This window comes from Pholis gunnellus, assembly GCF_910591455.1.
Source record: "Pholis gunnellus genome assembly, chromosome: 6".
Lineage (NCBI taxonomy): Eukaryota > Metazoa > Chordata > Actinopteri > Perciformes > Pholidae > Pholis > Pholis gunnellus.
This window is the reverse complement of record NC_136532.1, coordinates 25,255,355-25,283,049: the sequence shown is the minus strand read 5'-3', so window position 1 is coordinate 25,283,049 and position 27,695 is coordinate 25,255,355. Positions and strand designations below refer to the sequence as shown.

The 27,695-nt window shown below is 42.7% G+C and overlaps 1 protein-coding gene across 2 annotated transcripts; it reads left to right on the top strand.

Moving 5' to 3' along the window:
* Positions 1 to 1,190: 1,190 nt before the first annotated feature.
* Positions 1,191 to 27,695, top strand: prkg2 (protein kinase cGMP-dependent 2; the record flags this gene model as incomplete). Of its 2 annotated transcripts, none has more annotated exons than XM_079160767.1 (18): positions 1,191 to 1,702; positions 6,672 to 6,838; positions 9,476 to 9,589; positions 11,864 to 11,969; positions 12,865 to 12,928; positions 17,654 to 17,731; positions 20,248 to 20,342; positions 21,003 to 21,071; positions 22,280 to 22,378; positions 22,569 to 22,719; positions 23,402 to 23,538; positions 24,542 to 24,631; positions 24,949 to 25,090; positions 25,715 to 25,878; positions 26,075 to 26,197; positions 26,364 to 26,426; positions 26,872 to 26,938; positions 27,600 to 27,695. In XM_079160767.1, 18 exons carry the CDS (start codon positions 1,191 to 1,193, stop codon positions 27,693 to 27,695), a joined length of 2,337 nt encoding a protein of 778 aa, XP_079016893.1. The 2 variants fall into 2 exon arrangements, with proteins under 2 accessions (XP_079016893.1, XP_079016892.1); XM_079160766.1 differs by having other exon boundaries at positions 22,280 to 22,384.

The window sequence follows — 27,695 nt, the reverse complement described above, 5'->3', positions numbered from 1 at the left end:
GAGATAGAGAGAGGGAGGGAGATAGAGGGAGGAGGAGAGGATGCGACCAGTGTTCCAGTAGATGGACCGTCTCTCTGCTGATGCTCGGATGTGCGGACACATCGTTTCTTCCTTTGGCTCGTCGTCCTTTCCCGTTTGAAGCTGAAGACTAAGAGCAGGTGAGATCTCTGACCTGAACACGGACCCGCTTATCTGTGCGGGAGAGGGACGAGGCGGCGGAAGTTGCAGGTGCACGATTCCGTCAGCAGATGTTTTAATTCGTAAACTTAACCGAATTAGTTTTTAAATGACATGCGATGTACAATGCAAAAGGTTAGAATGACAGTAAATAGGATACTGGACATGTTGTTAACGTACCACAATGTACTTTAAAACAGAAAGGAACAGAGAATAAAACAAGGTGAATTTCAGAAGCATTTTTCTTTTCTAAACTGACGTCAGAATATTGTTTGAGAACATCTGAAATCCACTCAGTGTATGCAGCAGGAATGTCATGAATGAAGTGTACTGTATGTGTGTGAGTGGGCGGCAGTCACACAACAAAAACAGGATTGTTCTCGGACATTCACCCCCCCAGACACGCTCTTAATATGTGGACAGCAAAGCGCTCTAAAAATCCATTTAAATGCAATTAAACCGTTCAAATTGTTATCATTTAGATTCATTTTCATTTTAACAGCCTCTATTCGACTGCCGGTGTGTGAGCCGATAGGGAGTGACTGTTGATGTAATGCAATACTTCCTGCCTCCTGAATAATAAATGGGGAAGACACACTTATTGACCATTATATACGGATTTGCTCTTTTCTCCGGGTTTCTCTCCTCACAGCGTCAGCTCTTTTGTTTGAAACCTGCACTCCTCCTCAGACAGACCTTTCCACTAAATGTCACCGTTCACCTCTCTTTTATATGGAAGCACATTTCCTCCACTGTGGGGAAAAAATAAAGATCCTGTCAGTCATTATAATGACTCTATAACTTACTATCTCTTAATTATGACGTACTATTAAATAATTAAGAGATACTATCTCATAATTATGAGATGCTAAGTCATCTTGAGATCGTATCTCATGATGACTTACAGGATCTTTATTTTATTTCCTGACAGCGGCTTCCATGCTTTGATGCACTCTTCAATCATTTCAGCAACTATTGACTTTGAATCTCTTTTTTTCTCCTCAGGTGACAAGATGGGGAACGGTTCGATGAAATCAAAGCGTTACAAACACACGGACGGCTCCGCTGCCGCCTCCAACAGCCGAGCCCACAAAGATCCCGGGTTCAAAAACTTGTCCCTGGACTCCCTGAGGGCCCGGGTGGACGAGTTGGAGCGGGAGGGCAAGCGGAGGGACGAGGAGCTTAGTGCCAAAGAGCAGCAGATCAAAGGTCTCCAGGAGCAGCTGGCCAAACAGACGCGATCTCTGGTGGAGCTGAGCGAGGAGCTGCAGGACAAGTGCGTCCAGCTCAACAAGCTGCAGGACGTGATGAAGAGCCAGAGCGGGGCCTCGGCGTCCTCCAGGACCCCTTCCATCAAAGCCAGCAGCAAGAACAGCCCAAACCTGAGCGTTCGCATTAAGGGAAGCATCAATAGGAGGAAAGGGGCCAAATCCGGGGTGTCGGCCGAACCCACGTCCAGGACCTACGACTCCAGCGGCCTGCCGAAGTTCTCCTTCGAGAAGGCCCGGGTGTCCAAGGATGCGAGGTGAGATGTTTGAGTTCAGGAGGGTTCAACAAAAAAAAAAAAAACTGTAAAGAGGAGGATGATAACGAGGCCAGACAGACTGAGGTTGATGACACCCTCAGGTTCAGTCCAGCCTGGTGGAGGAGTGTTGGAAATGGAAGCAGCAGGAGTGGGTGGTAGACGGAAGGTGGGCAACAAGCAGAGATTTCAGTGCGATGACGAGGAAGAAACTTGTTGTAAAAACAACATTCAGTGTCTAGTCCAAGATTTCTCAGCTGCTTTTTTCTGCTGAAGAAAAAATAGAATATGATCAACTTTATGTCCAGAATGAATCCGTTTATGCGCGTAGTTTCAATTTGAATCATTTACTGGTTTAAAAGAAGAGTGGAGGTTACAGCGGCGTGGTAATGACCACAGTGTTGGAAGAAGATATTCAACAATCTCATAAAAAAGGTGAAATATTTTTATGAAACCATAAATTGTATATAAAAGGAGTCGACGTAGTCATCGTTACGCTCCCCGGTTTGTTTGTGGACTGAGATTTGGAAGCCTCGAGTTCGGCGATTTCGCAGTCGCCATGTTTTTTTTTGCAACCAATGAACGGAAGTTCCCATATTAGGACTGAGGAGAGACACTGAATACGTCTCTGGTAGAGACCTGTCAATCAGCGCGTAGCCCCGCCCTGAAGCATCCCCTGCTTTATGGTCTGTTTGACTCTAAATGGACCATCGTTTACTAAATGAACATCATGCTGTATTGAAGAAGACTTGAAACTAGAGATTGAGACCATAAACTCATGTTTACAATGTTTACTGAGGTAATAAATCAAGAGAGAAGTAGAGTCATTTTCTCATAGACTTCTATACAACCAGAGGAGTCGCCCCCTGGTGGTCATTAGAGAGAATGCAGCTTTAAGGCAGTTCAGCATCGGCTCCACTCTTCAGAACCGGAGGTTGCCGCCTGTATGAAACAAAAAGAAAAATCTTTAGTTTTGAAGAAACGTTATTAAACTTATTAAAGCTCTGTTTATAGTTCATTGCAAAAATGCACACACCGCTATTTATTCTCTCATTTATTACCTAAAACAGTATAAAGAGGCATAAATCAACATTCCTTTACAATAAAACAGGAGCTCCACCTGTCCAATTAAAAAAAGGACAATTACCTTTCTCCAAGCTGTTACTTCATTGATTTATACGCCTGTGTTACAGTATGTCCCACCCCGACAGGAAGTATATCAAATCATGGAAGTAAGTTGATCTCAAAATGCTGCCTTGTGGGGACGGAAAGGCTTCAAGCCTCAAAACGAGCACATTAAGGATGTTAACTGATCTTCTGCCTGTAATACTGTTCATCTACTGCAGTGGTCCCCAAACTACGGCCCGCGGGCCGGATGCGGCCCGCCTCCACATTTGGTCCGGCCCCCTGAACAATACCAGAGACGCATTATGATTTTTTTTCAGTCTGCACAATTAATCGAATTTTAATCAGCCAACCACCAGGGGGCGAACGAGATGAGAGCTGTCATGCGCGCACCCTGTAGAAGAGTAGAAGAAGTAGAAGAAGAGAGAGACGGGAGCTTGAAGGACGAGTACTTGTGCTTAATTTATTTACACGCCGGCATGTCATGTCTGTCACTACATGGTCGCGCGTTTTCAATTCCCCTGCTCTCTGTATCGCGCACGGCGGTGTTCCGCCCCGATCCGCGCGCACGATGCAACGGTCGCTCACCTGCGAGTAGCACCCCCCCCCCCCCCCCCCCCCATGATCGAACCCTAGGTCAAACGATATGTTCAGTGATGTGGCCCTCACAGGAAAAAGTTTGGGGACCCCTGATCTACTGCGTGTTGGATGCTCACACATCCAAGGTAAGGTTGTTTTGTATATTTACTATGTATGATATTTTTAGGTCAAATGACTAATTGATGTACTTAATACAAAGAAATCAGACAGAACTGCAGACGTGACTCTGATTGTGGTAAAACAGCCGGAAACATTTGGGGGATAAAATCATGGTACGCTGGAGAAGAGAAGAGTGACGAGAGCTGAAAGTCTCAAAGTTAGACTCCTCTCTAGAAACCTGACAAAACCGGTAAATTGGACAGTACATTTTGAGATACTCTGTACTTGATACTTCTCACATCCGTCTACTTATTGGCTCAGCAGTTGCCAGGCAACCAGTGGTGATTCCAAGGTTTTACTGGTCGAGGCCCAAAAAAAAAAAAAATCATAGAATCTGAATCACAACATGTTGTAAAAAACGGTTAAATGAAGCCTCGAGTTCGGAGATTTGGCCGTCGCCATCTTGGCTTTTTGCAACCAATGAACAGGAAGTGAACATATATGGACTGAGGAGGAGTGACGTAGAGACCTGTCAATCACTGTGTAGCACCGCCCCTAAAGCATACCCTGCTTTATGGTCTGTTTGACTCTAAATGGACCATCATTTACTAAATGAACATCACGCTGTATTGAAGAAGACTAGAAACTAGAGATTGAGACCATAAACTCATGTTTACAATGTTTACTGAGGTAATAAATCAAGAGAGAAGTAGAGTCATTTTCTCATAGACTTCTATACAACCAGAGGAGTCGCCCCCTGGTGGACACTAGAGAGAATGCAGGTTTAAGACACTTCCACATCGGCTTTAAAATGCTCTTTCTATTGCTCTTCGAAATCCCCAGTTCTCCTCCCCTGCTGAACACATTCACCTGTCCCTTTCAGTTTTACCAGAATTTCCTTGAGGCCAACTGAAAGTCCTTCTCCATCGTCTCCCCAAACTCCTCCCACACCTGGGTTTTTTGCTTTAGCAACCGCACACAAACACAAAAGGTTCTTTCATGAGAGCAGCAAGTCGTGTTAGATTGTCCAACATGAAATTCAAATTGCCTTTTGTCACAGCGTCCTTCATATCGAGCAACATGAATACGGCGCCCTGCAGTGAATAAACGAGAGCACACAGAGCCTCCCTGTCTCGACCTGATCCTCATGTTTAAAGCATGCGTCGCTAATAAGCCCAGCATGCATTATACAACCAAGACTAATGTAAATGAGGCAGTCTGGTACCCTCGTGCAAACTGGCCCTTTGGAAACAGAAAACCCGTCTTCTGTGAATGACAATGTAACACGCTGCAGAGTAATGACACAGCTAGGTGGGAGGAGAGGATGTGGGTTGAAAAATAAAAGGACTGGTTGTCATCTGCTCTGGCTTTATGGAGCCCAAAGTGATCATTTATTACACACGATAAGACGGATAAACAGACCACCCACCTCCTGCAACCGCTCACCTCTCTGAGCGGCGACCGGCTCTCATGATCTATAGTTTGCGTTCAACCGTGACTCTTAACCTTTTTACGGTTTACAACTCCCCCGAAGGAAGCGATGTCTTCTTCTCGCGGCCTCTCGCCGCAGCTGTTAAAATGCACAACGGTGAACTTTTGACAGCTCATGATGAGTTTATGTTTTCGCTGTTTTACTTGATTCATTGTCCGAAGGAGCCCAGAGGCGGCAAAATAGTCATCCTTTCACAGGAGACAAAATATTTATCACGCAGACTAAAAAAACGTGGTGAGTAATGTGGATGTGGGCGTCCTGGTGGCTCAGCGGGCTTCAGGAACGCACCGCATAGCGGTGGGTGAAGTACTCAAAAGTATCCTTCACTTAAGAGCAACACGTATTAAAACTACAGTGGAAACATAATGCATTACATGGCATGTGTTAACCTCCATAAACAAACAAGTACTGCAAGAAAAACAGACGAGTATCAGTCGTTGCTGTGTGAAAAAAACAACAGATTTGGGGAATGTTATGTGTTTAGATCAGTTAAAGAAGGACACAAAGGATAGAAAGATGGAAAAAAGAAAATGAAGACTGAAAGAATGCTCGAGGAAAGAAAATAAGCAAAGAGGGAAGGTCAGATGAAACGAGGAAGCAAAGGTGTCAAAAATAAAAAAGGAAGGAAAATGGAAAGAAAGACTGAAAAAAAAGACAGAAAAGAAACAACAGAATGGAAGAAGGAAGGAAGAAGTCAGAGCCAAAGAATAAAGAATGAAACCAGGCTTCACAATACACACAATACTGTTTATTATTAACACATACCATGTCAAATGCAGTGTGCTTAAAATACCAGCATGTGCGTCTCTGGCTCTTCTGACCCACAATCCTCCAAACAAACAGCAGATATATGAGCAAGAGTTCGTAGTACGTCCCCATCTAATGCATACAGGACGTACTTTGTAAGGGAAGCAGCAGTATGTACTAAAAGGAGAAACTGTGATTTGAACGCAGCTAAAGTGAAGGAGCAGCAGTCACAACATCACCGTGTGAGTCTGTGCGTCATCATGACAAAGTATGGTCCCAGAGACACTTCCACCACAGACAGTTTGGAGGACTTTACATTCTGTCCGTCTTAATCATGTAAGACGCAGTCATGAGACCTCACAGGTGTGTGGCTGAGATCAGAAGGAAAGTTGGAGGATGGGTGTCGGAAGCACGGGGACAGGAAGTGAGGAAGGGGCCGCTGGCTCCCTGTCCACGCTCGATGTGGTGTCATATTGTTTTCCTGATGAACTGATTGATCATTACGTACAAGTTGATGTGTCTGTATGCTTGTTGTGGTCGACCGGCGATCCAAAACCCAAAGATTCAATACTGGAATTCACTAGAACAGGACAAATATAAAAACAAATACCTTTTTGGCATTTTCACACTATTGTTAAGGAAAATTGTTGCGGATTCATTTTGTCATTTAACTAATCGATGAACTGCTTTGCCTCTAGAAGGAAGGAGGAAGTAAAGAAAGAGAGCATGTTGATTCTCTTATATTGAATGCAAAATCTAAATCTGCAAAACAAGTAACTTCATTTGAAATGAGCTCCAGTACGTCTAAACTGCACTTACATACAGCACTTCATTTATTTCTTCTGTCGCTCCTCACTGACTAAATCTCTGTCTAACTCTTCCTCCTGCTGCGGATTCGTCCCCTGACAGCGTGAAGAAGCTGCTGACGGACGCGCTGAACAAGAACCAGTACCTGAAGAGGCTGGAGCTGCAGCAGATCAAAGACATGGTGGAGTGCATGTACGAGCGCACCTACCAGCAGGGAGAGTACGTCATCAAGCAGGGAGAGCCTGGGAACCATCTGTTTGTGCTGGCAGGTACGTCCACTCCCTGTTTCATCTTCTTCTTCTTCTTCTTCTTCTTCTTCTTCCTCCTCTCTGGAAAATCCACTCATTCTGTCCACTGCAGCGGCCGAGACACACCTTCGGTTACAAACATCACATGACATATAGCGACCAATAAGAAGCAGCAGCAACAGTCTTCTCTTCCAAAGATACACATTTTACAGTTTTACATTTAGCTTTTAACGGCACACAGTTCTCTTTAACCTTTCACACAACAATCACACAGAAAAACCATCGTTTGGCAAACACACTTAACACCAGTGCAGCAGACGCTTGAGCGCCGATTATCCTCCTGAGAGCCGCCTCGCAAATCTTCTCAATCTTGTTTCCAAAGAAGAGAAACCTGTTTCTGTCGCGTTGGTTTCATTCACTGTGTGGAAAAAGCGGAGAGATACAAACACTTTTGCTTCCACAGTCAGTCTGTGAAGTGAAGAGAAACACTTAGTGTTGGTAACCTGACGTTTGCTAAACAAGGCAACGAGAGAAGGAAAAGAAGCCGTGATGTGTGTAAATGTGCTCACACAGTCCTCTGATCCAGACTAATGAGGGAGAACATGTCTGAGGGTCTGATGGATGAAACTCTGTCTCCTGATGTCCATTTAAAAAACGACATAACGGCTTAAATTACTTTGCTCATTTTGAATCCTGTCACTTCTAAATGATTGCAGGTGATGATTTGAAAAAGAAGTTTGTCCTTTCGCTGTGTTGAGTTTTTTTCTTGCAGCGTGTGTTTAGCTTTGGAGCCTAAATCTGAAGTTAACGTCACGTATTCTTTAAAAACAGGCATTTTTGTTCCAAACTATCCATCAAAGAAAAGAGAGAACATTCTGAATCAACCTGAGAATTTCATTTTCGTCTCTTTTTCCATGCGTACCCTTCCCAATCTGTGTATCATCTTACATTTGACTACATTTTAAGTGACCAATTATTGAGTAGAAATACTGCTGACTGCACAGTTAGAGGGTCTGAAATTAAATGAAAAAGAAATGTGAATCTGGCAGCGAAACACGAGTCACCTGCCACACCGGGCATGTGGCTTTCTCACGTGGATTCATGACTATTTTGGTCTTTGCATGTTCTCGAACCTTTGCCTTCACTGGCGACCGTACAGCCTCTCTGACCACGAGCCAATCAGACCAAAGCACAACAAGCGGCTCTACACCAGCCACGCTCTTTGATTGGTCTTCACTGCTCGACGCAGACTTATAGCACCTAAACTTTTGCACCAGATTAAAAAAATAGCCTAATGTTATTCTTTGAAAATTACACACTATAATTATTTGGGCCTGTGAATAGTATTCTTGGCAGATGTATGAACTCCTGTGGCTCATCAACTCTTCGCAGGAGAGCAAAAAAGTTCATTTTGGACACTAATGTATTCATTTAGGCACGCATGAAGTACATGTAACTGGTTTTTATATATTTACATGTTGTTTTTCACCTATTTATTAACCTCCTTATTCATTTACCTACTTGATTAAATACTTCAACACATGAATTGAATATTTGGTTGTGTTGTAGTTGACATGTACGGCTGACCTTTTCATCTGCACTGACTGGTACGTACCAAACGGGCAACTCTCTCAGCGTAGCTGCACGATGAAGTGTTCCAGACGACCACACGGCCTCTGAACAACGACTGGTCGTCTGCCAGTGTGGTTGGTGGTGAAATTAGCCATTCACAGACAAGATGTCCTCGTATTTGTTCTGCTGTCTGGTGTTAAAGAGATTTCTCACCCTGCACAGGAAGAAACGCAGCAGGTCGGTCGCTGCAGCAGACAGACGATCAGATTATGTTTGAACACGATCCGAACATATTCCTTAAAAAGTCATAAATCACATGTTGCCTGTTTTAAAATAACTGCAAAAGGAAGACTTTCCAAGACAAATAATAAAAGAGAATCTGAAACAATGCGACATCTTTCACCTCCAGAACCCAGCACGGCTTTTATGTTGGGAATAATTAATCAAGTATTAATAAGAGGAATAATGATTATTCACTAATGACGCTGTTGAAATAATAACACATACGTCAGGAGCCGGTGATTGTAATCTCATTAATGAGGTCTTTAATTTGAGTCATAATTCATGCAGCAAATGATTTCATTTCAGGGTCACTGACGGACCAACAGCCTAAAAATATCTAAATATCTGTTCTGTCTCATGTTGAGCTGACGGGAGGGATGGCAGGAAGCAGGGCGGGAGGAAGGGACAAGGGTGTATTTTGTTAACACATTTAGTGGATGTATTCATTCATTTATTTAAGCCAATGGCATGCATTTTGGGAAAGAAGGCCCCAAGAGGAATTATTATTATTATTATTATTATTATTTGTAATACATTCCAGAATAAATTTGAGAAAGAGTCGTAAAGTTGTAAAATCACATGAAATGAAGGAAAAATGCAGCCTGCAGGTCTGTATGTACAGTATACTGTATATACAGTATTAGTACAGGCTCTATTCACACACACCAGCTGGTAAAATGAAAGAAGAATTTTGAATTTAATGAAATGATAATGTCATCAGATTCTGCCCGTAGCGCGTGTCTGTCTATGTCCTAAATGTGGCTTTAAAATCACTATTGATTGTCCTTGTTTTCATATTTGCAGATGGGAAGCTGGACGTGTTTCAACAGAACAAGCTGCTGGCGTCGATAACCGTGTGGACCACGTTTGGAGAATTAGCCATCCTGTACAACTGCACGCGGACTGCGTCAGTGCGAGGTAAAGACTGTGACGCCACCTCAGGACTCCAGGTTACACTTCTGCATTTCATGCATCTACGCTGAAGCTGTTCTTCAGACGAGCGGTCAGTCAGTGTGTCCGTGACGGATGACGATGGGCAGACTGACTTTGTGACAGATGTGATCACAAAGTCACGTGTAACAAATGTTTGATTCCCGATTACTTCGTCTGCGGTTGGCCCCTCCCCCTCTCGGACGGTATGTTCACATGAAGCCGTAGATCTCCCTTTTAAAACCTTTGCTCCATGAAGTTGGGCCCTCGGTGAGAGCAACGTGGTGCACGGAGGCAAAGTGTAGTAAAGGACTTCTAGCAGGACAGCAGACGTGTGCACTCGAGAGTCACATGACTTGGACTCAAGTCACGAATTCGATGACTTTAGACTTGAGAAAATCAACTTTAACAGCAGTGACTTGTGACTTCACTTCGTCTTTTGGATTGAAAGTACTTGATACCTTCATTCAAGCCCAAAGATTACAAAAGTATTTAAAAAGTGTAACACGAATCAATTCACGTTCTTTCATTTCCTGGCTGAACTACAGCTAACGCTATTACACTGTTTTTCAATACGTTGGCTAAACTGGCATCTAGTGCGCAGGACTGAAGACTCAAAGTTTAGGATATGGGACTCGAGTATTTGCACATACTGGAGACTTACCAGTGATATATTGACATGGTCCCAAAGTGCTGGGAAAATATAAAATACTAAACAAAGATCTTCATCAATGATGTATTGTCATAAAAAAGAAGGCGCGGGAACGTATCCTCCTTCAGAGAAGAAGACTGCCAACAACCCCAACACGAGACAAAAACCAGGAGCAGTGACTTCCTGGACGGAATAATCATAACTACCTCTAAAAACTAATTGATTTTACATATCTGTGTGTAAATAAATATGATATGTGAATTGTTTTAACTCTGGACAAAAGCAGACTAGCTGCTTTCCCCTTGCTTTTCAATATTTATGCTAAGCTAGGCTAAACACTGTTGAACTATTATAACTTTAAGTTGTGGATAACTGTTAAAAAATGTTAGGGCTTCCCATAACAACTGAAAATAAAAGATGGACAACACAGTAGTTAATTATTAAACAGACTGACGTGAAAACAATCAGCTTTAATTGTCGGTGGGAAGCCAGTGAGGGTTCTCGTCACAGTCGCTGCACTAGTGGCTCCTTTTTGAGAGAAAACGGCGAGCAAAACATTGCTAAAGTAAATGAAAATATGTAATAAATATAATAACTTACTGACAAAATGGAAATGGGGTGGAACAAAATGCACATTTGTGGTTATGTAGATTATTTAGATTTCTCACATGAGGCTAAAGAACAATAGCATCCATGTGCGGAACTGTAACTGTGCTGAGGGTAAAAGTACCGTTTTTACGTTACCAGCCGCGGTGATCAATGAAAATGTAGTTTCCCATCCTGCCCAGCACCATTTAACATGATATTCTCTTATACGCCCCCCCCCCCCCCCCCCCCCCCCCACAATGCACTCCCGACTCCTGAATGCAATCTGACACTTCATCTGACCTTCATCCAAGGAATCACCTGATAGCGAGAGCCGGAGGATCAGATCGGTCACTACACCCAAATAAACAAGCTTTCGCGTTGGGTGTGTTGACAAAGGCTTTGCGTGATATCCACAGCTTTGCATTCTGATTGGTTTTCACCTCCTTGGCGTTTGGAAAGTGCATACCATGTAGTATGTGAGTGCTCTTTGTCCGGGTTTGTATATTTAACCGGGTAATTGACTGGTGGCCCTTTGGGAGGGAGGGACCACCGAGTTGACCTCGATATTCAGGGTGAACTGGAAAAAAAACGTGACAGTTTGACGAGTCTCTCTCAGTTTCTTTGCTACCAGTTCATGTCAAACGTTCACAGCTACTTCCTCCTTTGTACCAACACAAGCCTGTCTCAGAGTTCCTGTAGCTTTGACGTGACTCAACGCCGAGATCGAGGACAGTTTACAGTGTTTTTTATCGCCTCCTTTGTCCATCTGACAAAATAAAACAATACGTTATTTCTTCGTGGTGATAGAGGGCCTTAATTAAACTAATGGGACGAAAGAGAAGGGAGAGGAAAAGTTGTGAATCATCAGTCTACAAAGTTTACAAAGCACTGTGTTATTGAGAAGAGCTGCGGTTCATTTAGTATTTACTAATCAGGGGTCCCAGGTTAACCCGTTTTTCTTTGAGGGGTCAGAACCTGGACCACGTCCCCCTTTTCTGATGGACGTGATGTTGTTCTTCCAGCGGTGAACAAAGTGAGGACGTGGGCTTTGGACCGGGAGGTGTTTCAGAACATCATGAGGAGGACGGCCGAGACGCGACACGAACAGTACCGCAACTTCCTCCGAAGGTCAGTCCCGGCCTGTAGCCAATGAGATCAGTGTCGCCTGACTGTTGATGCTTCTTGTAAGTGATAACGTACAACAAGACCGAGGCGAAGACATGTCATGTATGATACATGATATCTAATATCTAGAAATCTAATATCTGTTTGAAGACATGAAGGAAATATGGTTTCTGACATCTAACATCAAACTACCTGATGGTAAGGGTACATAATGACCATCATCTAGTCACTTTGTCAGTTAATTTTTTTTTCAGTTGATTTTTGTAGAAATCCATCTGATAGAACTGATTGTTAAATAGTAAAAGTCAAATTCCTGATTCCTGACAAATTAGCCCCAAAACAAACAAAAACAAATACCTCAAGTAATCGGGTTCTGTGGCTGCTTTTTGGTCACAATAACAAAATGAAATAGTGTCTTTAAGTTTCTAGTTCATTTTGGACAAATATATATATATTTACATTTTTTTGTCCATCGATTCTCACCACAGCAAATAGATATACATTCAAAGCAGCGTGAAGCACTTTTAGACCACTAGGGGGCAGAAATATTCAAAAGAAATAAAATAAACTGCCGATCCTCGACACACCAATGCTTATCAAGTAGTTATGGTTAGTTTGTTAGCGATCAATTACATCTAGCAGAAACAGGGCAACATGGGATTGTAGTCTTGTCCAATATTTACTCTGCTGGTTTAGTCGGGTTTGGATGGTCTCCACCACCTCAGACCATCAAGTCTAGATCGTGTTATGTTATTGTCCAGATGCATCACTTGATTACCGTGACACATGAAGTATGGTTCTACTTTTCAGCTCCCTGGCATCACGTGTACAGCGATTTATATTATAACGTACACACAGAAATGAATGTTCATCGCCTGTGTTTTGTTTTTTCTGTCAGTGTTTCGCTCTTGGCTTATCTACCGGAGGACAAGCTAAGCAAAATAGTGGACTGCCTCGAGGTGGTAAGTTATTCTGTCAATCTATCTATAATTCTGCTTGTGGGGCCAATTTAACTTTTCATTGTGTTGCCTCAGTATTGCACAACCCCCCCCCCCCCCCCCCTCTGGCAGCTCATGGGACCCCCGGCGTTGCAGATAGCTGCTGTCAAAATATCATTACCATTTGGCCATATATCATTACTGCGTGTCAGCGTATTCCTTCTACCTCCAGTCGGCGAGACTTCACAAATTACCTTGTTGATGAACAGAGCCGATATTATTCCTGTCATCGCCGGGGCGGTGTATATTGTTACCATAATTATTTGACCAAGGCCCCAGAAAGTGTTTATTCAAAATGGGGGACGAGTGATTTCTTAAAGATGTGCGAGTGACAGGCTTTTGGTGTGAGAACATACAAAGTGTGGCAAAAGTGTGTGTGTGTGTGTGTGTGTGTGTGTGTGTGTGTGTGTGTGTGTGTGTGTGTGTGTGTGTGTGTGTGTGTGTGTGTGTGTGTGTGTGTTTGAAACACGTTCTCCTCCGTAAGCGTCGTATTTCAACGGTGGAAGAGAAAACGGAGCGGAGCTTGTCAGCATCGGGTCAATAACTGCCTCTCTCAGCATCTTTTTGCAACGAAAACTTCAAGGACGTTCCTTTGCAAATCGTTGGTCGTCTCACTACTTTCCACTATGAGAGAATTTCCTTATTCAGTCATTTCTGATGGAGCTGATTCTGTTGCCTTTTGGATGGGGGGGGGGGGGCTGCTGTAACCCAATAGTGGTGCAGATGTTCGTTGAGAATCCGCCAGATAATATTGAAGCTTCTTGTCAAACAGTGGGGGAATGGAATTTGGTGTGTTTTTATTGAAATGTCGTCGTGCAAAACCAACAACAGCCGAGCAACGGTGGTCTGAACGTGGAAGCTCAGCTAAGCTAATAAGCTAATTTAGGATGCTTTAAAAGCTTCTTTTTTTTTTTTTTTTTTTTCATGTGAAGCAATCTTAGCTTGCTCTTTAGTTCCCCCTTGGACATTTTGAAAAAAATGTGAAGCCTACACAAATGTACACAAATGCGAAACATGTTTTGACAATACATTGAGACAGAGCTACTGTAAAAAACTGGCCAATCAAGAGGCGAAAACACGCAGACAAGGGGTGAAAACCAAGGGGTGAAAAACGTCAGGATTAATTACAGCACCCAATGTCTACCAGGGGTGCATTTGATAACTGAAATTATGATGGATGATGATGAAGTTAGCTGTTAGCGAGCTGTGTTAGCTATGTGTTAGCATGCTACTCTAGTTAGCTAAGGCCCTTGCAAATATTTCCCTGCACTGATTTATCCACATTTCACTAACACAAGTTGGGCCATAAATGGAATAGAGGGGAAGTCTTGCCCCTTTCTGTTGACCGTCACGGGACCAGGCGGCAACCTCCGGTTCTGCTGAGTGAAGCCAATGCGGTAATTTCCTAAAAACTTGCATTCTCTCTACTGTCCACCAGGGGGCGACTCCTCTGGTTGTATAGAAGTCTATGAGAAAATGACTCTACTTCTCTCTTGATTTATTACCTCAGTAAACATTGTAAACATGAGTTTATGGTCTCAATCTCTAGTTTCAAGTCTTCTTCAATACAGCATGATGTTCATTTAGTAAATGATGGTCCATTTAGAGTCAAACAGACCATAAAGCAGGGTATACCTCTAGGGGCGGGGCTACTGTGATTGACAGGTCGCTGCCGCTACCAGATCCGTAGAGGGCATCTCGACGTCACTCCTCCGCATTACAAATATGGTAACTTCCGTTCATTGGTTGCAAAAAAACAACATGGCGTCGGTCACAATCCAAGTGAAAGAGGTCAAAAACGTCCAAAATCCAATGGGTGACGTCATGGTGGACTAAATAGAGCTGTGACTCTATAAAGAGGAGAAGTCTCGCTCCTTCCAGTGTTTTATATTTTAAGAGTTTGTGCAAAATGATCTATTAAATTGACAAACAGCATAAGTGTGATTCAAACTGGATCAAATAATCATTTGTCTCTCGTCATCGTCTATTACATGTTATGAATTAATGGCGGTCAACCAGAAGCCTCTCTATGGGCCATGAATGGAATATGGACCATGTGACCTATATGTTGTTCAAAAACTAGTACATTGTAACTTTAAAAACTAACTCTTTGTCCATACGTACATATCCCTTCTCTGTGAATTGGAGATGACAGAAAGCAACAACTGTCACCATTTTTTAAATCATTCATGTGTGCTCATGTCATGACTGATATTTTCAACAGCTCCTTGAAGGCAGCAAGATGCTTTTAAGGGGCGGCACAGGACAACCAGCCCACCTGGGGGGCTGCTGGAGACTGCGGTGGTCCTTAAAATAGGTCTAGTCCTTCCTCGGGTTTTGGTGTTTCCGTCCCCCGGGGAGCAGAGAGAGAGAGACGGTTGAATATGTGCTGCGACTGGTCGATTGACAGTCGCCAAAAATAGGACGACTGCAGCCAAAACCCAAAGCACACACAGCTGAGCATGAGTGTGTTTCTCCAACACTCACATGAGCAAACCAAGTCCAGAGCAAGTTGATGTGCGTGATTGTTTGGGGGGGGGGGGGGGGGGGGGTTCAGGGTACACACTTTTTAAGCTTTTTAGTGAAAATGTCCTCTTCCTTTCCCTGAAAAGGTAAATGTTTGGTTCAGGACTCAAGCTGGTTAAACAAACCCAGAGACACGATTCAAGCGGTGTCGCTCCCTCTGCAGAGTCTTATAAACAAAACCTTGGCATGTTGTCTCCGCTGTCACGGACGGGTGTTGAACCAGGCTCTCCTGAAGCGTAAAACGTGACGTAAACAAGCCGCTCAAGGAAAAATGACACTTGTGTCAAGAGTTTTGACAGTAAACACAGGGGGGGGTGTTAACACGCGGTTGCCCTGATTTGTTTGTTCACTTTTTTTTTCGCCAAAGTCCTCTGTAGTTAAATGGATTACAGCTGTGGACAGTTGTCTCAGCTGGCAGGGAATTTGGCGCCGGTCCCAGAGAACATTTCATCCTGGTCACCTTCATTCTTTGCGCTTTCCCCGTCTTCACCGAAAAAAAAAAAAAAACCTTTAAAATGGAAGGCGAATCCGGCAGCTCGCTGATTCAGCAGAATGGCTCCAGCGCTGTGGTTGGTGTGTCAGGTTTGGGTTTGACGGACAGCATGAAGTGGAGACAGAGAGAACACGCTGTACCCCAGGGGTTGATTCAAGAACATTTCAAAGTGTCACTCAGTTTCACGACGCTCGTGAGGCTGAAACATTGAAACGGACTTTGAGTGTTCGAGTGTGATCTGCACCAACTGGAGTGTTTCTGTAAATGAGTCTGTGAGCTTATAACAGGGACACAGGAGCTGCTTGTGATTGGCTGACAGATCAACCAAATATTTTTTAGGTGACCAAAATGTTACAATTAACCTTCATGAACTAAAAACACACTGCGAAAGGATTAAAGTTGTAAGACAAAAACACGGACAACACCGTGGTAGCAACCTGTCAATCACAGTAGCCCCGCCCTAAAGCATCCCCTGCTTTATGGTCTGTTTGACTCTAAATGGACCATCATTTACTAAATGAACATCATGCTGTATTGAAGAAGACTTGAAACTAGAGATTGAGACCATAAACTCATGTTTACAATGTTTACTGAGGTAATAAATCAAGAGAGAAGTAGAGTCATTTTCTCATAGACTTCTATACAACCAGAGGAGTCGCCCCCTGGTGGACACTAGAGAGAATGCAGGTATAAGGAACTTTAGCAACCGCCTGGTTGTGACACTATCTATCACTTGGTGATAAATCTGTCCACACACCTGATAAAACGCTCAAAACCTTCTCTGTGGTAGTTCCTGCTGCAGTAGGTGTTTAAAGACCACATTTTACCTCGACTCACACACACAGACTCACAAGGGGAAAATAATCCCGACCACGCGCCTGGTAAATGTCAAGTGCTGTTCTCTATTCTGGCGATTTGAGAGCAGATAACCAGTGACATTTCTTTTTACATGCACAAGGCAACCTGATATCAAAATGGTCTGAATTTTAAAACCCCTGTAATCTGAACCCTGAAGAAGAAGAAGACTACTGTACAGAAAGAATATGTCTGATAACAAAAACTGTGAGACTTTAAACCTGTTATTCTTATTAAAGTAAACAACTGACTGATATTTTAATTTTGTAATTTGCGTGTTGGCTTGTCCTTTGCCTCTTCTGTGCCGCTCCTCAGGTTTCTGTATTATAACTTATATTACTAGCACTCAATCAGTAACTCAAGTAGTTAAACGATGCTGAATACACAACGAAAAATGCATCACGTGATAAAGCAGGAAATAGTCTTGGCCAGGATTTAATGCATTCAATTTGATTAATTTAATACTACCATAGACCACAATGTCAAACACAACATCGTCCTTTAGCGATGATCATGAAAGGCCCTCATGACGGACATTAAAACCATCATAATCAACATATTGTATTGACCCGTGCTTCATGTTTCATTAATCCCATGAGCCTCCCAAAATCCTCTCCTGATCAGCAGGCTGAGAAGCTCCGAATGACGAAGCCTCATTGATGGCTGAACTCCGGCTCTCATCCCGCAGGGGACCGGCTACCAGGAATCAGACCAGCCGGTTCAATGGTAAAATCAATGTAATGCTTCAACTCTGACTGTTGTCCTCCCCTCCCCCTCCCCCCCTTTCCTCCTCACTCGTCTCTCTCTGCCATTAGGAATACTATGACAAGGGAGAGCACGTCATCCGGGAGGGAGAGGAGGGCAGCACCTTCTACATCATCGCACAGGGGAAGGTAACTCAGACACACACACACACACACACACACACAAGCACATCATGCAGCTTATCGTTTACGTCAGGACGCTCAAACTGCAACTCTTACTGTTGACTCATTTTAACTTTAATCCTAAACGCAAGGCTATAACAATGTCCTCGCTCTTAAGTGTGTAAACGTCATCTGTCTCTGAAAAATACACACACACACAAAATTACCAGGTTTGCACAAAGAGAAGATTTCATTTTGTTTGTTATCCCAGTGGCCACTCACGGTACTGTAGAGAAAAATCCCCATTGCAGCCCAGAACACATTTTCCCATAGACCCCAATTATAAAAGATGGGAAAAATGTTGACAGGACACGTTGAACTGCAAACAAGGTCAGCTGTGACTTCATATGAACTTTTGATCCATGGAGGTTTCATTTTTGTAAAACTTTCCTCGATCCGAAAAAAAGCAATTACGAAAACATGTGAAGTCTTCACAATGTAAAGTCGAGGTGGAACTCGTGAGGGAGGATCGCTGCTGGGAATATTCACTGAGTAAACCTGTACGTTTTTCTCAATGGACTGAGTGGGCGCCATCTTGGAATGGAATGGAAAAGAGGATTGTGTGTAAAAGTTAGAGTTTAACCAACAGCATTGCAGAAATGTAAGGGAAAATATATATATATATATATATATATACATATATATATTGGATATTAGAGAATGGAATGAGATAAATAAATACAAATAAAAAAGTTTCCATCATTAGGTCTTGTATCCAGTTCTTTAAATACATCCTTTGAGCTAAATGCTAACAGGCTGAGGTTGAGCAGACGGTTTCCATGTCACCATCTTTGTTTAACATGTTAGCATGCTAACATTAGCTTATAAGCACCAAACACAAAGCACAGCTGATGCGGATGGAAGTTTTAAATAATTTATCAGATATTTGGTTGCAAACCGAAATGTTTGAGAAGTTACATCTTTGACCTGATGGTGGCGCTAGAGGGAAAAGTTAAGGGATCATCGAAGTGATTATAATTTATCCTGAAGGGAATGTGAATGTTAATTTCATGCAAACATCCAATAGCTGTTGAGGTATTTCAGTCGGACCTACATTTCCATCCCGAGAGCTTTGCAGGAAGGAAGGAAACTCTACGACGTGGATCGTCAAAAACATAACATGCAAACCATCCAATACTTGTTTTTGCCGTTATTCCCACTGGTTATAATGTTACAGCCGGGCTGTGCTGCAGAGATTTCTGGGACGTTTTCAGACTCAACAATGAGACTCGTTAGGGCCGGAGACACAAGCCTTAATCCGGTCCTTAAAACAATAAAATAAATCCTGCAGTGTCTCGCTTAGACAATGCTGTATGACGTCTTTATTGCACTGATAAGGATGCAGCAGCAAAGGCTTTCTTCATCAGTCAGCATGAGTGTTGGACGGCTAAAGAATTGCCATTAGCCTCCAAACATCTTGCAGGACACTTAAGCCCTTTCTGCTCCTGCTGGCTTCCTCTGTCCTTTCACTTTGGTGTCAATAAGTGGAAACAAAACTGCATATGATAATGAATATAGCTGCAAACACAATCTGCAATTCACTGGTTTAAAATCCTGGTTGAATGACTCGAGTGCTTTGGATCATTTCAGAGGTTTTTTAAGAAGATGTGTGTCAGACTTTAATGGACATTGTTGTATAACTGACTCCATGTCCGAAATAAAGGCCAAAATAATAAATCTAGTGAACAAAACAATGTCTTGGTCAAAGTGGGTGTGAGTCAGGGGGTATGACTCACCCGCCCGCCCGTCTGTCTGATAAGTCGGCAACCTGACACCGGGGCAGCGAGGGGGAGATGGAGAGGGGCCAGAGACGTCCACAGGGGACTTTCAAAATGCCATTAGGAGCCGACGCGAGACAGCAGCTCCTCAGCGCTAAGCTAACCAAACCAGAGAGGAACACATGTTGTTTGGGAGAAAAGGGGGCTAATACAGGAAATGGCTTTAGTACCCCCCCCCTCCTCCTCCTCCTCCTTGTACCCCCTGACCAGGGAGGGAATAAACTCTGAGAGCGCCTGCCACCAGGAAAAACAGGGTCACTGAGGTCAAACGGGATACTTAGCTAAAACACATCCCGGCCGTTACGGCAGGATGGTGCCACGAGTGGGATGTTTGACCTCGACCGGGGTGGGCCACTGGTTTTTAAAGCCTCACAAATTAAGGAGAAGTTTTTTAACGTCCAGGTTTTGTTGAAAACCGCTGCAGAAAAAACACAGCAGAACAAACAGAAGGCAGCTGATTTAAAACCCCTCTTACAATAAATATAGTACATCAACGCCACTTTATCACTCACAGCCATCATGTTCCAATTACTATAATTGAATATGTCAATTATTCTAATTTCTTAGGATTTTATTTTACAATGCATGCAAAGATATTTGGAGAATAATTGAAAGCACCTGTAAAAGCTGCCGCGGTGAACCGGAGACGTCAGTGTGAAGCAGTGAAATGTGCTCTTTAAAGATCCAGCTGACTGTGTTGTGCAGGTGAAGGTGACCCAGACCACCGAGGGCCACAAGCTGCCGCAGACCATCAACACGCTGCAGAAGGGAGACTACTTTGGAGAGAAAGCCCTTATAAGGTAAAAACAGACACCACAGGTTGTCGTTTTAATCTGGTGGAAACACTGTTTTAATAGCCATGTTAAACCATGTTTATTTATACTGGACATACAAATAACAAATGTACAACCTGAAGAACTGAAGACACCTTCTATCCTTAGGCACTTTATTCAGATCCCCAATTATACCTGCTTTCCACATTGAACATCATGAAATGTAGAAGCGGGGCCTGTGGTGAATACGCAGCCTTTCAAAAATATGCAAAATAAGGCATTTGTGCTCCAACTGTATAAAAGGGGACATATCATAAAAAACCTCCCTTTTTCAGTGCTTGTGCTCAGACATTTGGGCAACCAACCAGGCAGCAACCTCCGATTATGAAAAGGAAAGCCGATGCGGAAGCGTCTTAAAACCTGCATTCTCTCTAATGGCCACCAGGGGGCGACTCCCCTGGTTACAAAAAGAAGTCTATGAGAAAATGACCCTAGTATAAACCCAAGAAAGTATGAACCTTATAAAGAGCATGGTATGTCCCCTTTAACATAATGTCATCTCATTATGGATCTTATTGAAAACAAAATGTTTCCAATATTCGCAGCTCAAAACGTTAAGAACGATGTGCTCTCTGGATCCTAACTTCCTCATCCAAACAGTGAGAAATGTCGGTGTGTCTCTTTCAGTGACGATGTCAGGTCAGCGAATATCTTGGCCGATGAGAACGGGGTGGAGTGCCTCGTCATCGACAGAGAGTGAGTATTCTGACATTTGAAGTGTAGTTTTCTGGACACGCACAACATATTGTCGCTTGGTATCAAAATGTTACGGAAGCCCTTCACAGGAAAGTTAAGAAATAACAACATTCTGGTGATTCATTTTCTAAATCTGATCTCATTTCTTTCTCTTCTGGGTCTATGACTGAAAAAGGTTTTGCTATGATAATCTTTCTAAATTCATTATTTGTTCCTTCATCTGTGAAACGGGTAAAAAAACATGATTCAAATTATTTTGCTACATTGTTCCATCTGTTGATCATCTGGGAAAACAGGTGATAAAAAAAGTTTTAGCAGATTACTTTATTTGTTTGGATCATTTTACATGTTACTGTTTGTTGTTGTAATACACATGTTGACCACAAGAGGCTAACGTGCACCACTACCCCGTGTTGTAAATAGGACCTAAAGCATGTACCTTGTGTTTAGAGTTCATGGAGAAACGAATAGATTACATGAATATGTTTATTTCTATTTAGAACATGGGATAGAGGTTCACTTCAGCCCCTGGTGGCAAACATGAGTATTACAACAACAAACACCTTTTTCCACGCATTCTCAAGTCACAAGAGAAAACTATTTAGATCAGATTTAGTAAATAATGGATCACCAGATGCTCGGGGAAAATGCTCGGGGAGTGTGATGAAACAAACACACGACTGTCAACCAGGAGACCCGTGTTCATGTCCCAAAGTGCTGTTGAGTTCTTCTGAAGTTGCATGTTTTCCGTACTTATGATTTGTTGTTTACTTAGTTTAAGTAGTCACCATGATGTTTTTCCTAAACCTAACTAAGTGTTTTTTGTTGCCTGAACCTAAACAAGTGTTTAGACTCTGAGGGCAACGTTATGTTGTGCATTTTTAAATTGTTTTAATCTTAAGGATTATCACAGAAAGTTTTGTTGCCTAAATGATCATTATGAAGCAAACGCTCAGTGAGCTTTCTTCCATAACCAGTTGGGACAAATGTGTGAATGCCATCTGAAAATGCCAGTTCTGATATGTTGTCCCATTAGCCTGCAGTCTAATGTGACAACATGATCACATCTCCCTTAGGGAATGGGGTGTTTTGGTATCTATCAGCTGCTGATTTCCTTTTCCATTCCTGTAAAATGTAGTTCTTTATCCCAGTGGGACCAACCGACATTCCAGCGGTTGCACTGTTGACGTGTGTCGTTGTTTTCTTAGGACATTTAATCAGACAGTGGGCACCTTCAATGAGCTGCAGAAGTACCTCCAAGGCTACGTGGCGACACTCGATCGTGACGACAAGAAGAGACACGCCAGGTGGGTGTGCGGCGCCATGTTGCTCAGGCCGGACTAGTGAATGAAAAGAAGTGTAAAAAAAACATGAAATGGTTCCCAACAAAATAAACTTTTAAATGAGAAAAATAAAACATACCCGGGTTCTCATCTTTGGAGATCCATACTTATATTTGGTTGGTTAAAAAGAGGTCCGTCCACTGTCTTCTTCCAGGAGGTCGGTGTCGCGTCACCAGAGCCAGCCGCTGTCGGCAGACGTCGTCCAGCTGAAGGACATGGTGTCGGCGTTTCCTCCGTCCACGCCCTTCGACCACCTGGAGGTCGTCGCTACTCTCGGGGTCGGCGGCTTCGGACGGGTAGAACTGGTGAGTCCTGAATTGTTATTGATAATTAATTTAATCTATGAATCAAATTTGAAAAACAAGGAATAAAAAAAATATCCTGGTAATCAATTAAAATAATGAAAAAAAAATAATGAAAAAATTGAAATACTTACTTACTTTTTGTTAATTTTGCTTTTACGATAACTTCTGTAAAAAAAAAAAAAAAAAATGGAAGAAATTTTGCAGTAAATAATATGAAAAGTGAAAGAACACAAAGATGGATGAATCATGTCACATCTTTAAAAATGTTGGACACAGCATCAATGAAACAAAAATAATGTGGCAAAATGTAGATTAGGTGGTTATTTTAAGCTGAACCATAATGTTTTACCTGAACCCAACTTAGTGGTTTCGTCGCTTAAACCGGAGCGTTTAGACAAAGTGTTTGAATTCACAACGTTAACCGCATGTTTACTGCGACCGTAGTGGAGCGTCTCCCTTACCTCTCTGGGCTTCTGGAGAACACATTAGATTCACAGTTGTTAGCACAACCAGAGCTCTTAGGTCCCTCTTTAGTTATTTTTCTATCTTCACCTTGCCTGCACACCTCATGTTGTAACTGAATAAAGTTAAGACAGCAATGTTATTAATTACAACTGTGAAAAGATAAAAAAAAGAAAGGTCTATCTTGTGACATCCCGCCCCCTGTTGTGTCCATCTGCAGGTGAAGGTGCAGGGCAAGGACGTCACCTTCGCTCTAAAGGTCATCAAGAAGAAGCACGTCGTGGACAACAGGCAGGAGGAGCACATCCACTCGGAGAGGAAGATCCTCGCCGAGGCTCGCTCGCCGTTCGTTGTCAAGTCAGTCCCTCCTGCTCGGCCTCCAAAAACCCCATTTCTAAAATTTTTTATCCTGCGTGATGAAGCTCTGCTCCATTAGTCTGGGGAAACAGTGCGCCGCTTATTAGTTTTTGATGAGATCACAGTTGAGCCCTCGAGCAAGATTTCATCTTCTCAAGGCAAGATGTATTAAGATGTCCGCTACGAAAATGTAGTTATTTGCTGTGAGGTATTGCAGCAGTAGCTTTTCTTTGCCCTTTGTGAGATCACGATGATCCGATCTCACCGTACACAGAGGAACAGACCCAGATATTAAAGCCATTCTTCACCTTCTGAAACGCTCCTCCTTTTGGGCCCATCTCTTCATTCACTCCACGTATTTATTCCACCTATTATCTCTTCATATTTCACATTATTGTTATGTGATGTAAGATTTAAGACTATGTAGGAAAACAACCCGCTCTGCTGATGTTGAATCTGCAGATGCTCCCGGGTTGCTATTGGCGCTTTTCTCTGAAAACATCCCCCCCGAGGGTCAATTAAAATCACGTTAGTACACAAATGAAGCAATAACTTGAGCAGTAATGTCTCTCAATGCATTGCAATAATGATCACTGGGGCTGTGTTGATTAATGTAAGCAACCTGCTTACTGTTTATGGTCTGTTTTGCATAATTAGTTATCCTCCTGCTGCTTTTTTATATGTAGTTATCAGTTTAATAGTAAGAAATCAAGCCAGAGTTATGCTTTTTAATTTTTTTTAACCAAATGAAAGCTTATTTGAACTATTTAGGCAAGTGATTATTTAATGTAAATGCTCTCCACTAATTAAATGAAAAAGAGATTAGAGAAAAATCCTGCACCCTAAATGTTTTACAACCAGCAAAACAGCATTATGTTGGACCAAACAGTATCAGTTATTACGATGATATTAACAGGACAAACAGAACAGCATGGCCATTGGTCTGTTTGCATGAAACCTTTACCTTTGAAGCTTAACTCTGTCTCTGCTTCTTTCACTCCAGACTGTATCGCACGTTCAAGGATAACAAGTATGTGTACATGCTGCTGGAGGCCTGTCTGGGTGGAGAGATCTGGAGTCTGCTCAGAGACAGGTAGGAGAGACCGACCGCTGACTTTTGCAAAAAAACCAACAAAACGTTGCCGTCTCTAAAGCGCCATCCTTTTTCCCACAGCATTGTCATTTTATTTCTGGCTCGCTGCGAGAAGTAATTGCATTACTGTTAGGTTACCATCTAATGAGAGACTTCTCCCGGCACCGCAGTCATAAATCACAGAGAAAGGGCGGCCTGTAACTGTGTTCAGGTGCATTTGTGTAATGAGAAACACTTCTCCTGGCTTCTCACCAGCGTAGGATCTGACCCCGTTTTGTCAGAACGTATAGTTTAAATTTGTCTTCCTCGTCTTTAAGGGGGAGTTTTGATGAGCCCACCGCCAAATTCTGCGTTGGTTGCGTCACAGAGGCTTTTGATTACCTCCATCGCAAAGGTGTCCTCTACAGAGACCTGAAGCCTGAGAACCTCATGCTGGATACTGAGGGATACATCAAACTGGTGAGCGACGGGACGTATTCTACCTTAAAAAGATGAAATAACTGTCACCACAGCAGGCAGGATGACTCCCCTGTGATGACTAGTGTGTTTCTGCGGCTTCGTTTTCATAAAGCTCAAAAGTTCTCTTTCTAGTTTTTATGCCTCCGCCCCGAGGACGGAAGTTTCTGGAGGCAATTATTTTTTGGGGGGCTTGTCCGTCCCATTCTTGTGAATGTAATATCTCAGGGAAATCTGGACACCGTGAACTCACGTCCATCCCATTCTTGTAATATCTCGGGAAGGCCTTGAGCAGATTTCTTTAAATTTGGCACAAACGTCAAATATGAAATGATTAGATTTTGGTGTTCAAAGATCAAGGTCACTGTGACCACACGTCCATCCCATTCTCATGATGTCTCAGGAACACAAATATGTATTTCACTGCCTGTCTTTGTAACTGTACTTATTGTACTAAAATGATGGAGCTAAAACAATGTACTCATCAGGGGGTTTTGTGAGATCTAAAGAAAGTCAATAAGAAAAAATACATGCCTCAAAAGTTCCTTTAAGTGTGTATTACGGTATTTTTCTGAACCTAAAAGTTCCCTTAAAAGTGGACTTAACTGATCAATCCCGCCTTCCCAGGTTGATTTTGGTTTTGCAAAGAAGATCCGATGCGGCCAAAAGACCTGGACCTTCTGTGGGACACCGGAGTACGTGGCCCCTGAGATCATCCTCAACAAAGGCCACAACTTCAGTGTGGACTTCTGGTCTCTGGGCATCCTGGTGTTTGAGCTCCTTACCGGCAGGTCAGTCATCTGTCGGAGTAATGCACCGCATGATCATCCTTCCTCTGATTATCGCTTCAATCTCCTTCCTGATTTGCAGTAATTGTTGTTTGTTGACTTGAACAGAGTGCAGCTGAAAAGCTTCCCTCCAACAGACCAACAGCTAAATCAAAAGAATTCAGTCTTTTTTTTTTTTTTTTTTTACTCCACTCCACAGTCCTCCGTTCTCAGGGAGTGACCAGATGATGACGTACACTTTCATCTTGAAAGGAATCGAGAAAATGGACTTTCCCAAGAAGGTCACCAAGAGACCCGAGGACCTCATACGCAAGCTGTGCAGGTACGAAATCACACACGCAGACCAGCGTTCAAAAATAAAGCTAGTAAATCCTACAATCCGATATAATTACCTGTTAAAGTAGTCAGCAACCTAATACAAGTATCACAATATTAAAGTATACGGTATTATTTTGGTCAAAACAGTAATTTCCCGTTCCACTTCACAGGCGAAATCCCGCAGAGCGACTTGGGAACCTCAAAAACGGAATAACTGATATCAAGAAGCACAGGTAAGAAGGGACAAGACTCATCCTGCTGCTGATGTCGGCGGGAAGATTAGCCGAGCTATTAGCACTGATTGAACATTATGAATGTGGGCCAGCGGTTTACGACCTCAGCAATTAGATAATCACTGAACACACTGTACAAGAGCAGTGGGATGCAAAACATATTCAAAAGGCTTATTACATTATTGGGCTTAATGCAGTCTTTCTTTACACCACTTGTTTTTTGAGAGAATATGAAGGCTGAGAATGAGATGTAGGAGGACGTACAGTAGGGGTCAGGTTCCAGACAAATGTTCATAAAGGTTCCTCAGTATCACTGTAACATCAGAGGGGCAAATTGATCAGGGAAAGTAGTTTGATTTCAAACATTTGTCTCTCAATTGATTTTGCTGGCAGACTCAGATTTATTTACGTAGATGTTTTTATTTGCTCCATAATGTGTCTGAAGGTGGTTTAACGGCTTCAACTGGGAGGGACTGAAGGCGATGACTTTACCATCTCCTCTGAAAAGAGAAGTAAGTATAGATGTTTATCCCTGCTACTTAAACTAGGAGTCTAATACAAAGCAAATATAATGACAGAAAAGCACAGATTGAGATGTAACTTTCATTATTAGCTATGATGTCAATGTGAATTTTAACCATTCAAATCTATAAAGTGCTACAGGGATGACACGTCTTTGTAGGCCAACCCTGAAGTTATCATCGCACTGGTTCTCTCAACAAAGAGCCAATGGGATTTTTCCATTGGACATTAGATTATTGCATAAAATAAGCTCTGTTGCAAACAAAAGTTAATGCTGCATACTGTTGATACTTGCATGTTTTGTTTGCACACTGTTTTTGAAGTTTGAATGCAATCGGCAGATGTAAACAGCTAACGTCAGGCTATAGAGGAACTACACCACGGTTACATGAGCGTGAGTTCACACAAGGCAGTAAAGGCGGACTAGTATTTGGCGTAATGTCGTTTAGTCGTCTCCTTTAGCCACTTGATAGCGACAAGCGAGAATGAGCAAGAATTGAGCTTAAAATTGAGCTTCAAAATTGACATCTTGAATATACAGTATGTTCTCCAACAATGGTCTTCCACTACTGTTGGATTCCATAACTGTTAATAATTCATCTTAAGAAATCAGTATCTCACCCGTTCCTCCTTTGTTGTCTTCTCTTCCAGCTTACAGGACCATCAGATCACAGCTATTTTGACAGCTACCCTCCAGATGAGGACAGTCCTCCCGATGAGCTGTCTGGTTGGGACATGGACTTCTGA